Here is a 13184-nt window from a genome sequence, read left to right as displayed (position 1 = left end):
ATCCTCTCACCTTTCTGTAAAGAAAACCCATTATTTTATCTTTTGTACAGGTTGGGAGTGATTCCTTTGGCAATGATTATGTTGCTAATTTGAAGAAGAATGGTATTTCTACAGGTAAAATTTTACTTTATTTTGTATTATTTTTGAATGTCAAAAACTGGTGGTGAAGGATTTATTAATTGTTTTACCTTATTACATATGTTTTACCATTCAGAACTATGAATAACTGTTTTGATGCAGCTGGCAAGAATGAATGAATATGAGAGAGAATATGGGGACTCCTGAAATCAGCTGTACCACTAAAAATAAAATGTAGTGTTATTGCAAAATCTCAGATGATTGCATCATTGCAAGTCACCTGAAGATAGCTTGCTGTTATGCAATTGTTTAGTCTGGCATTAATTATAATAATGCCTAGTGAGAAATTTAAAAATTCATTCTAATTACTCATTCTCAACTTCACATTGTCAGAGGAGGGATGGAGTGGAAATTCAATGGTAAATGCAGTACATTTCATCTTTGCTTTGTGAACCGACCCATGCAGCTGATGTTAGCACACATACACACAAAAATCAATGTAAAAAGGTTTTCAGAAAAATGGAAAATGAGGCATCCACAATATTTTATTATCTTTTATCTTTGTAAAACCAGTTCCCTCTCTACTGTGCTCTGCTTAACTATATGATCACTTTTTTGTCTACACCACCCTTGTCTCCTTTGGGGTGGACAAGGATGGACAGGTGTAGTCACTAAGTGGCAATTCAATATTCTGTTTATCTCTTCTGTTTAATGTGCAGCCGCAAGCTTAATCTACTGCATTATTCAAGTCCTGCCTTAAAGACAAAACTATCAGTATTTTGCGGGCTTTTTTAATATGCTTATCAGTGCAGCATCTAAATATTTCTCAAATGTATATATAGGTTAATTCATTGTGTGTCTTTCAAATTAGGCAAGAAACCAAGCAAGGATGCCATGAAACCAGTGTGTGTTAGTGTACAGTTCTGAATATCCCCAAAGCATGCCTACCTTGTGTCTTTGATGGTGTAAATGAAGCAATTATAATGCATAGCACTTAATGAAAATGCATATGCCGCAAAGAACCTTAATGTTTTCTGATTTAAATTATTGATCTTGCAATCTTAACATAAATTTTTAAATAGTCTTTATTGCAACAAATGAAAAGTGTAGGGAAAGTATTCAGAAATTCCATCATAGTGCAGTTCATTGATACCTAAGTAGATCAGTTGAAGGGCTGGAATGTTTAGGTCCAAGGTCCCAATTTCTGCTGATTGAGTTGAAAATATCTCAGAATTGTGTTTGATTGTCTCCTCCTCCATTGATCAGCCCTGGAGAAAAATAAGATATACTGCTGGTGAGGTTGATCCAGGATCCTCACTTGTATTCCAAGACCTGGAGGCAAGGGTGATTCAGTGTACTCAGAGGTTTTTTCTCAAGATGGTCTTATTTAAGTCATGGGCTTTTTGTCCTGGTTTCATCATTTTCTAGCATATCCCTATTGTTGTACATAAGGATTCTGGGTACTGGATAAAAATCCTTGGGGTAATGCCAGTTCTGCCAGCTCTCATAACTTGGGTCCTTGTTGTATGTCTTCATGTTGCTCTTCTGTTTCCTAGCATATCAGCACACCCCTTTTCTTTCCAATTCCAATCTGTTTTGTAATTTTCCTCTTTCCCTGTGTTCTTGTCTTCCACAACAAACCAGCTGCCAGTGCTGCTCAGACCATTTAGATCTTTATTGATCTGTTGTTCCTTTTCCCACATTTGAACTGGGCAAATTGCTGCTCATGCTGCAAGAGCATTGAGAGCACAGAAGACACACATTCTCTGCTTTCAGCTCCAGTGTGCAGAGACAGAATTCATGGTGAAAAGAAGCTGTAATTGCAAGGGAAGTCCTGCTCTGACCCTGGTAACTGAGCTAGACAAGGGTACCTCCAGGGCAAGTACCCGCAAGACTTCAGCAAAACCAGATGAGCATGATGTAAGGTGTTTTTTCTGCCTTCTTCAAATTGCAGCAGTTTGTTAAACTGGCCACAAAGGCACATCTTGAGAAAGAAGCCCACTTTAGCCCAGCATTAAATCCATATTCTACAATGTTAGAACACCAGAGCTCCTTAAACAAAAGGTCTCCAGAATTTGTCTCAAATGGAATAGTAGATTTTTCTCAAATACAGTTTTTGGAGAAGAAAAAAGAAACCCTCAACTTTTTATCAGTTTTCTGCTACAGTGCTACTGGTTTCTACTACCAATTTCCTATCATTGGTTGGTATTTGACAAATTTGCTGTCAGCTGAAAACAGGTTCTTATAGTAGGAAACATGGAACAATCTTTCTAACAGACAGTGCTGCCAGCATGATATTAATTTCTCTGAGTAATAATCCAAAGAGGATGCTTGTAACCCCACCACTGCCTTTATAGCATTAGTTAATATTGCTGCTGAAATGCAAATCTACACAAAATGAGATGCTGGGTTGTTTTAGTATTTTTGTTTTTCTTTAGCCTTGACTCTATTGTTTCATTGGATAAAAGAAATATTTCCAAGTAGGAGTAGAGTGCTTGAGAAGGCTGTATAAATAACATGCTTTCTCTAATGCAGAGATGTAGCCAAATTAAAGAATGTTGGACTCGTATTTCGTTTTGTGGGTGTAAATTAACACTTTTTGTTGTTGTTAGCTTCTCTGGCATTGTTGCACATGAAAGAGTAATTAGCATTTTTAAATTGCTGGAGGTTATGGGTTCATTTTAGATTTAATTCAATTAAACTGCGTCACATGCTATTGGTTGAAAGTAATGTATTGAACTAGTGCATGCTCTAACTTTTCCCTTTCTTAGCATTTGTAGGTCAAACTACAGATGCTGCTACTGGAACTGCTTCAATAATTGTCAACAGTGAAGGTACATATTTCTGCTCTGTATTGTCCTCTTTGTTCTGCCTTTTCAGCCATAAAAGAAACCTTTGACTTGTCACTGTTAATTGTGGATTTTTTTTTCCTACATTTTTCTTTTTTTTCCAAGATTTTATTCACACTTTATTGCACTTCTGTTTATTGCAGGCAGAGTAGAATTTGGTGCCTAAAAGCAGCAGAATCAGATGCTTAAATTAGCAGTGTGATAGCCATATTTTGATCAGCCAGCTGAGCTATCTAGTTTTACATTCCTGAGCATGCAGTGTATTAGAAGGTTAAAGGTCTCCTTTTCCACTACAAATTACCCAGTACTTTTACTGTAGAATTATTAAGGTTGCAAAAGACCTTTAAGATTATGGAGTCCAGTCATTAACCCAGCAGTGCCAAGTCTGCCACTAAACCTAAGTGCCACATCTACGTGTCTTTTCACTACCTCTAGGGTTGGTAGCTCAGCTGCTTCCCTGTGCATCCTATTCCAGTGCTTGACAACCCTTTTAGTGAAGAAATTTTTTCTAATATTCAATCTAAGTCTCCCCGGTATAACTTGAGGCCATTTCCTCTGGTCCTATGAGGGAAAGGTTTGCCTCCTCAGGACACCTGGTGAGTGTCTGCTCTCAATCAGGAAAAGGACTTGTCTTCAGTATAAGCAGAAATATTTCTGTTAATCTTGTAATTTTACCACAAATCTTGATTCCAAGTTGCATCTGCAGTGATGAAATGGCATTTTTTTCCATGCTAGTTTTCCTTAGCCTATGCCTTTGCTCTTATATTGCAGAGGAAGAAATAAAGATTTGGCTTGTTTTCATATTTTTTGTTAAGACTGCTAAACTATCCTCAGAAAACTTTATATCTTTTCCTCAAGCATAATTTAATCAGCCAGCTGATCAACCTAGTTTTATATTGTCCTGAACACACAGTATATTAGAAGGTTAAAGTTCTCCTTTCCTACTATGACTTATCCATCACTTTTACTATAAAATCATAGGTTGGAAAAGACCTTTAAGATCACTGTGTCCAACCATTAACCCAGCAGTGCCAAGTCCCCCCCTAAACCAGCTACCTAAGTGCCACATCTACATGTCTTTTCAAGCTATTTCCTCAAGCAATTGAGAGCCCTTAAAAAAAGTGTGTCTGGATCGAAATATAGAGCTTAGGACTGATAATGTTTATGCAAACATAACAAATTAAGTGTGATTGGATTAGTTCACTTCTGGAGTTGCTAAGAGGCTTCATTTGAACAGTTACCACAGCTTAGCTGACACATCAACTTACCAAGCTTCTGTGCAACCTGATGGTTGTACATTGGGCTACAGCTCAAAATGGGAAAGGAAACATAACTATTTACTCACGCAGCAAAACCGGGAAGGAACTGTGACTAAAGGCAAGCCTACACAGGAATATTCAGGAAAATTAGGCAAATTAGTTGGAGATGTGAGTTTAATTTTCCCTAAGTAAGATTAATCCAAGCCTTGCATGATAGCTCTAAGTCAGAAATAAGGTAAATAACACTAATACAGTGGATAACCTGGATACTGCCTGTTAACTTCCACCTCCTTTTCTGGGTTTGGATCAGCAGGTAGATTACACAGCAACTCTTGACACTTCTTATGCTGCCTACAGTCACTATGGCCATTGTAAACAGGAGGGACAGTGGGAATTCTAGTAGTGTTCCTGGGCCTCACTGTGTACATGTCTTGCACTAGGCTTGCTGTCCAGACTAGTAGAATAAGAACCAGTCTTATAATTTCCCAATTCATATGCATGGCCAGCTGAGATAAAAACAGTCTAAACTTGAATGAACAGAGGATGACCTGTTAAAATTTTACCACCAATAATTTTTCCAAAGGATAAGGAACAAAACAATCTTGTGGATGTAAAACCTTTATTAGCACCAGGAAAGGGACGTGGATGTTTGGGGCCATGAGGTTCACAGTGGGCTATCTTACATGTTAGTGTCATTGTGAAGGGTATATGACAGTCTTGTGATTCACATAGTGACATGAATAATGCATAAAGTCATGTAGTTTGTGCCTCTGAGTAACTGAAAAATCATATGCTAAGTTAGCACTGGCCTCAAATTTAATTTAAAATGTAGTAGAAGAGCAAACCTGGTCAGAACTATGCTCTAAAGCAAACAGATGCACAGAATTGGTAATGGTTCTCGTTGTTACTTCTCTCAAAAACCATCTGGCGCCTGAATTGAGTAAATTGCAGTAAAATAGCAGTACTTATGTGCTTTGCTGTTGCAAGAGACATTTTCTTTTTTTTTTTTTTTTCTGTAGAAACCTGGCTGATTTGACCTAAGCAGGCTTTCCAGCAGTTTTCAAAGGGCTTGTCTACACATGCATGTTTTACTGCAGTGGCTGTGCTGGCATAGCTGAAACACCACAGCACTCAATGGACTGATGTAAAGTAGTTTCTGCTAGTTCAAATTGTACCTGAAAGGGAAGCATTTGAAGTTGGGGTTGGTGATGCTGTTTTGTGTTAAGATGAGGGACAAATAAAAACCATAGCTATCATCTCTTTAAATTGACAAGTTTTCGCTGCTGTATTGTTACACACCTAACCTACCCTTCTTACCAATTCTTTACATGTACTGATACTTGGGAAAAATACCAACCCAAACCAGCTGAGAAAAATCACAGGAAGAAGTAGGACATATAAAAGTAGAGGGTATATGATGCTCTGATGTATGAGTGAAGGCAGAGCAAAGAAAAGCTGTAGAGATCAGAGTCAGATGAGGCTCTGAAGGAAATCTTCCCTGGCTTTACCTCTGTCTGTCTAACTGGCACTGCAGAATTTCTTGGAAGTTTTTGGCTGATTACTGAATTGCACAGGTATAACTCACCCACTATTGTAATTGGCAAAGTGCTAAAAATTGGAAAATATCAGGCACATTTGATAATCTCAAAGTTGATTATATTCTGGGACAATACAGTATAGTTTCAATAAAAGATAGAGAAGTTCAATCTCTATTTTAATGCAGAATGGTAGAGAGGTGTTTAACGAGTTTATAGAGCTGCACTGAAAAATGTGCAGCCCACAGATGCTGCAAAGACCTCTGGGCTGGTCTCAGAAAGCTGTGCAGAAATATTTCTGGGATCTTGTGTTCCTTTCAGTTGTTCTCTTTTATGCTGCTGCCTTTTCAGAAAGTTTTGATTTGACTAAACACAAGTATACCAGGATCTTGTATATCCAAATCTGTACTTTCTCTCTGGATAAAAGGATAAAAGCAGATACATCCAGCTGCTTTTCTTAACATTTTCTTTGAGGTACATCACAGACCCAAGGTTTTGTTTCCCCTTTCAGTCTGCCCTCTTGCCACTAGCTCTGTCACTTAGCACACCTTCTGCTAGCAATGTGATATTGGATGGTAAGAGCTCCATAAAGTGATGATGTACTTTTACACAAACGTGTAGTGAGGGAAAAACCCTCTTTGTGGATAATTTTTTACATGATTACCTCTGAAGGTTATTGCAGCTTTGTCCATATCTGGTACTGACTGCTGATGGAACCATTATGTTGGCCTAACTGGACTAGAGGTTTGAACAAGTCTGACAACATTCATATTCATATTCCTAGCAAAAATTCAGTGGAGGCATAACAGAGTTTGGCAAGTCATGATTAAAATTCTCTTGATTATTGCAAGTTAGGACTTGGAGCTCACCTACACAGAACACTGCATGATAACCCCCACTTGAGACAGGCATTGTGCTGACTTTATCATAAAGTTATTAATCATTCATGAACAATGGTTAGACATTATTTTGTAAGTTGAGTGTACCTTCGGTACCAAAGCACTACTAGTAAAAAAAACATTCAAAATATATATTTAGGTAAGGCTAAGTAAATAAGGCAAACTTAGAGTACATATGCCAACTTGTTTTTATTATAATTTCCACAGAGGAAAATCTTTGGTGTGAACCTTCAGGTTTATGAAGAAATGTCACCTGAATTTTAAAGACTTTCTACATATTGACTTTCTTTTTTAACTTGATTATTTATGTGCGAGACTCTTCAATATTTCTTTTAAATCGTTGCCTAGAAATTATGATACCATAACACACCCCAAACCCGCCCTCATATTCATGAACTATGTGATTTGGCAACACATGTTTTTCTTGTAACATTATTTTCTGATCACAAATATAATTTTCTTCTGTGTGAATTATTAAGCACAAGCTCTGCAGCCATTGTTACAATCACACTGTTTGATCTGTTTGATATTTTGATTCATTCTAAGCACTACTGATGGTTTTTAGGCTTGTCATCCAGTTTTAAAGATATTTATTGCACTCTGGTGTTTACTGATTTGACCTTTGATTTTTCCACTGGCACTTCTCATCTGATGTCATCTATAAGATGACCCATGTAAAAAAAGGTCTGGCTTGAGTTATCCATCTTTTTAAGAACTGGCAATAGCAATTTTGGAAGCCCAACTTAGAACAGTTTTTATGTATGCAGCATTTATCCTGACTGGACCCAGTCCCCATCTGGTGTAAGCCTGTGCAAGCTTATCGGTTTCATTTAGCTGTTACAGCTTATAGCAAGTGTGAAAGTGGCCCTTAATATTCTAGCTGATGTCTGCAAAACTCAAAGTTATATAGATGTTCCCATCAAAACTGATATTTTTAGTCTAAGAAAAGAGATTTTAGAATTAACAGTAATGCAGTAAATACATTATTCTCATTCTTGGTGTGGGTAATGTTTTACCTCACTGGAGTAGTTTTAGAAGTTAGGTCTACAGTTTAAGGCTTCACCCAGGGTTAACAGAGATACACAGACTTTTCTGGACAATAGTTTATCTCCTCCTCAAACAGACATATAAGATATATAAGACTAAAAAAACCTCTGAAAATATTTGTCTCTTCTCCTTGTTGAAGGAACATAGAAAAACAATTTTTCAAAATTAGTTTTCTTAGAGTTTTCTAGTGTGTAGGATTTTTTTTTAACTTAAAAAATTATTTTATGTTGGACAAGATGAATCTCACCCCTCTTTGCCATCTGTCTTTAACTCTGTTGTCCCTGATGCTGAATTCCCATCTGATTTCCCTGGCAAGAAATAATTTCTTTCAACAAAATGGTTGCTGTTAATGCAAAATTTTGTATTAATTGTGAGTGCATGGGTCCAGATTCTGCCTTCATGCACCCCAGTGCAAGTTTGTGGTGATTGCTATCATTCAGTAAGTCTGGTATACATAGCTAAGAACAGAATGGGGTGAGGGGAGTTTTCCTCCAGCTTGGGTTTAGTCTGTCTGGACTGTTGCACCACAGTAGGCACTGCATCTCCCTGGCAGGTTTGAAAGCAGTCTCTAAGTCTCTGACCTTTTGTAGTTAGGAAGAAAATCTTCAGACTATGATCCAGTGTAGCGCAGTCTACCTTGAATTTGTACATATGGGTTTGAGCAAACAGCCCCCCTTACTGCCTTGGGCCATTAGCTCCAAAGTCTGATAATAATATACATGTCAGTACAGCTAAATAGTTCAGCAGGATAATGCAGCAAGACATGTGAATAGAGTCTGAGACTCTAGGAAGCACAGAGGCCAGGCAGAAATGAAAGAGATTCTTGTTCCACTGATTCTGTCTTTTACTGCTTGCACTGCTGCACCCTAAAGCTATCAAAATATACGCTCGGCAAAATAGGCACAATTTGCCTTAGAATATTTCCCCAACAGGATTCAGATATCTTTGGTAACATTTACGTGTTACAGAAGGTTTTTTGTTTTGTTTGCTTTTGTTTTTTATCCAAGATGCCCATCATTGTCTGTTGAAAAGCAGGGCGTTGGCTTTTAAGTGCTGAGGTTTTGCTTTTCATATGCAGCTGTTCTGTACCAAACCATTGACAGCAGAATAGCTTTGGAAAGCTTGGGTCCCTCCCTCTGAGATCACTATATTATTCTTTCCATTGTCCTGCTTTCTTTTTGGAATGTATTTAGGGAGAGAAGCTTTGCACGTTCTTAGTCAAAGGACTTTGAAGTCACATTCAACAAAAATAATGTATTAAAAACATAAATATTTATTTGCAGAGTAATTCAGTTCATTACAGAATTGGTAGCCTTTAATGATTGGCAGTCCTTAAAGGAATCTTCAGCGGGGGCGGGCTGAGCCTGTAAATCAAGGAACAACTGACTTATTGAAGTTAATACCTGAGTGATTAATAATAAATTTTAATTGGAAGGCACCCATGCCTGAAGGTCTCTAAGTGTTGTAATAGAGATTAAAAAAAAAAAAAAAAAAGAAATTGCAATAAAAGAAGGTGATTTGTGTGTCTGAAGAAAAACAAAAGAATATTTGGAACCTACGTAAATGAACCTCACCTAACTGTAAAACAAACTACAAGAATGAAAAGGATCTTAGATGTGCTTTGAGACATTGCCATGCTTCCACACGCACAGCTTTGTTTAGATTATTCTTCTGGCCACCTGTAAGAGCAGAAGCAGCTGTTGCCCACCTTTTTTACTCACTTCTGATAAAACTTTCCTAAGACACAGGCATCACCTTTCTGGGCTTTGGTGACATGCTGGTTCTGGTTTTCATGATGATGAGGAACACTAACTTGAAATATTTCAGGTAAATGGTGTAAGCCTGCTTCTCTGAAATCTAAAGAACATGCATAATTTTCTTAGCTGTGTGAAATACTTTTTGTTCCCAGCTGATGGGAAAATTAAAATTTTTATACCATTTTTGGCATATGAATTCAGTAATCACATTGATGCTTTTCTCTTCCAAATGCTACTGGAATATTTTAGGAAGATGCAAATATCACCCTCAGCGTGTATCCACCATCTCCACTGTGACTAGTGCAGTGCTTCTTTAGAGTTCACAGAAGACACCAAAATAAGACTGTGGATTGCCCATGTATGATCTTTCCCAAAGGAATTTATATTGTGTTTATTGTGCAGTATTAGTTCATTAGTACATCAGTCTTTTTTATTATTCTCTGAAATATTTGTGTATTTGAAAATGTCAGCAATGCATACAATTTTAATGGGTTTTTTTGGGAAGTAAATTGAAATACTCATCTGAAATGTATTGTAAAAAGTGAAAGGAATTGTTTTACGTACTTTATTGTCAAAGTTAAAGTAAAAAACACAATATCTTCTCTTTAGGACAGAATGTTATTGTCATAGTCCCAGGAGCCAACCTGCTTTTAAATTTTGAAGACCTGAAGAGGGCTTCTGATGTCATCTGTAAGGCCAAAGTGGTTGTTTGCCAGCTAGAAATAACCCCTGCTGTTTCTCTTGAAGCTCTGAAAATGGCACGTGCCAGTGGAGGTAATTTAACATAAGCCATTTTTTCTCTTTCATTTGTGCTACATGAAAAATACTCTTTATCATGCTTTCTAAATAAAGATCCTGTAGTCTGTTCTGGTTTCTGTCATATTAGTTTTATTTAGAATTGAAACAATAGCCAACAAATTCATGCTATGCTAATGAGAACTGAATTCGCTTAAAAAAATGTGTTAACCTTTGATAGCAAATTAACTCCTACCTTTATAATCTCCCTGTATATGTCTGGTGCTGCCTTTCCTCCTGTTTTCATGCTGTGACTAAGTACAGTATAATGTTGGTAGGTCAGGCACTATGGGCCTGACTCTGCTATGATTCCAGAGCAGAACAGGCGTAATGAATGCAAGTCAGTAAAGTTCCCCACACAGGAAAGTGAATAAAATTACTTCAAAACCAGACTTATGCCCTTGTTCTGCCAGCATAGAGTAGGTATGGCTGTGGTTTTTTGTATAGTAGTTGACATCCTTAAAATTAAAAAAAAAAAAGCTTTGTTTCCTAACCAAAACTCTTGTGTGACTGGGCATGATGCCATGGCATAGACACAGTCATGGTCTGTGAAATTATTAGAAAATTCTTACTGTACTATACTTTTAAATGTAGGGCATTGTTCCTGCAGTGTAGCATATATGTAGATGAAAGCTGATATTTTGCTTGAACAGGATGGGGTTTCATTACCAACATAATGTTTTTGTTGTTTAAGTGCCTGTAATGCTTTCAGTTACTCAAGCACAATTACTACAGTATTTGAACACTAAGTAAATAATTATGCAAGAGAGGCATCTATATGAGATTTAAAAAAAATGTTTTCCCCTTCTATCCAGAAGATTGGGCTGGGAGAAGACGGCTCATAGCATAGTCAGTCATGCAGCAGATCAGGGATGCAACTGGAATCAGACTGCAACTGGCATACTGGAATTGTAGGCTCTTCAGTTCACCTTCTGCACCATGACCTGTTGTGCACCTGTTGCACTATATTTTTGTCATTACCTTTTATGAAAATGGCTAGCAGCATTTTAATCTAATGGTTAATGGACTCTAGTTGAATCATTAATCAATATCCATGACTTATCTTGTCCATTTCTAAGTCTATGAACAGTTTTGGCAAGATGCTTCACACTTTTGTCACCCTCCTATGGCAAGATGCCAGCCTGTGACAGAAGAAAAGACAAGATTTTTAAAAGCAATTGAGAAAAATTCAAACCTGATACGCAGAACAGACATGCAATCACTTAGCAACTGTAGACAGCACAATATATCAAGAAAAGATAGTAGTTAACTGTGGGCCAGCTGTAGTTCTATGCTGTCAGTGTGTTATCATTGTGCAGCTCTTCTGTCAGGGAAGTTTGGTTGCTTCTGCTTTAAAACAATAGGCTACACATGTTCAAATGTCATGTGCCATCAAATCTAAGTAAACAGCTGAGTTTGTAGCATTGTAAAAACCTATCTGTAGCCAACAGTAAATTGTTAATGCAATTTCTCTTCTTTTAGCTTGCAATACCCTCATGTATTATGTAGCACTTCATGTTAGAATGTTCACTTGACTATTTTTGTGTAAAACAGATGCATACCCAGATGCCTCAAACCTCTGTTTCGATGAGGGCTTTTTGCTTGTTTTTCTTCATTCTTAGTGAAAGAAATAAACAAAAGAGAGAAAGAATATGGAGACACAAGCAAGAACTCTTTGCTTCTCTTCAGTGAAGGTCATCTGGATCTGTAAGCTGGAGAGGGGCATCTCATCATGTTATGTACATGTCATGATATATTCTCATTGTGGCACTGATGGATGGAAGGAAGGAAGGAAGGAAGGAAGGAAGGAAGGAAGGAAGGAAGGAAGGAAGGAAGGAAGGAAGGAAGGAAGGAAGGAAGGAAGGAAGGAAGGAAGGAAGGAAGGAAGGAAGGAAGGAAGGAAGGAAATGTTGTGAATAACTATATAAAGTGGGTATAAATTGTAGTGGAAATCTGACTGAACAAATAAAGTTTTGTAGTGGTCAATGGTGAGAAGCTGCTGCTGCCTCCAAAAGTCTGGTTTTGGACTTCTCTAATGATAGACTCCATAAAAGATGGCTGATAATGCCCAGCATATTAATACTGTAGTGAAAAATGATCTGGAAGTCCCTCAGTTAAAGGTTCCATGTCACTTGCAAGAAACAGATCTATTTTTCAGATGCTTCAAGCTTTTAATCTTGGGTTACAATTTTTCATAACAGCTGTTTGTCTGTGGTTAAACTCTTCGTGATTTCTGCCAAAGCACTGTGGTTGCAGAAACCAGGCAATGGAAAATGCCTCCCACCCTACCCTAGCTTTTGAATTATGAATACCAGCTACCCTAAAATTTACTTTAGACTTGATAGCAAGGCAGCTTTCTTTTAAAGATAAGCCTCCACAATGCTATGGAAACCTGCCTGATTTTAACTGTATTTTCAACTTTTGGAAAATAAGTACCTTTCACACAGACATCAGAAAACTGTTAAGAGCTTCACAGATACCTTCCCCTGAGCATCAGTCCATACAGGCACTTGTCCTTTTGGGCAGCATGAGTTCCAGTGTAATTCCTGAATCTGGTTTTAGGCAACTTCTTTTATACTGTTAAGGATCTTTTGTATGCCCAGAAAGCACAGAGCAGCAGCTTCCTCAATTTCAATACAGAAGACAAAAAGCTAGATGGAAATGCTGGTGATGGAAAGTTGATTTCAGGCAAAGGAAATATAGGAGAGATTTACTTGATTTTTGAGGGTGGCAGAGGAAGAAAGAAAGGAGAAGGTGAAAGAGGAACACAATTGTAACAGAGATTAGGACTTGTTGAATAGAGATTGGAAAATGGAGGTAGAGTCAGGGAGAAGGCTGTGGGCACTGGAAGTGGGAACAGGAATTGTGGGCCATAAAGAGAGCAGATGTGGTGATAGTTGAGTGAAAGAGGTTATAATTGCATAGTTCCTATGCAAGGAGGCATAAAGAATAAAAACCCATTGAG

General features: G+C 37.6%; 1 protein-coding gene across 1 annotated transcript in view; it reads left to right on the top strand.

Annotated features, from left to right (window-relative positions):
• Positions 1–13184, top strand: part of RBKS (ribokinase) — a 72221-nt gene that overhangs the window by 25215 nt on the left and 33822 nt on the right. The window contains exons 3-5 of the mRNA XM_064708930.1: positions 51–114; positions 2850–2912; positions 10034–10198. Of these exons, the coding sequence (XP_064565000.1) occupies positions 51–114; positions 2850–2912; positions 10034–10198 (292 nt within the window). The remainder of the gene's footprint in view (positions 1–50; positions 115–2849; positions 2913–10033; positions 10199–13184) is intronic.

This window comes from Zonotrichia leucophrys, chromosome 3, assembly GCF_028769735.1.
Source record: "Zonotrichia leucophrys gambelii isolate GWCS_2022_RI chromosome 3, RI_Zleu_2.0, whole genome shotgun sequence".
NCBI lineage: Eukaryota > Metazoa > Chordata > Aves > Passeriformes > Passerellidae > Zonotrichia > Zonotrichia leucophrys.
Note: the sequence above shows the minus strand (reverse complement) of the source record. Positions and strands in the feature narration are given on the sequence as shown.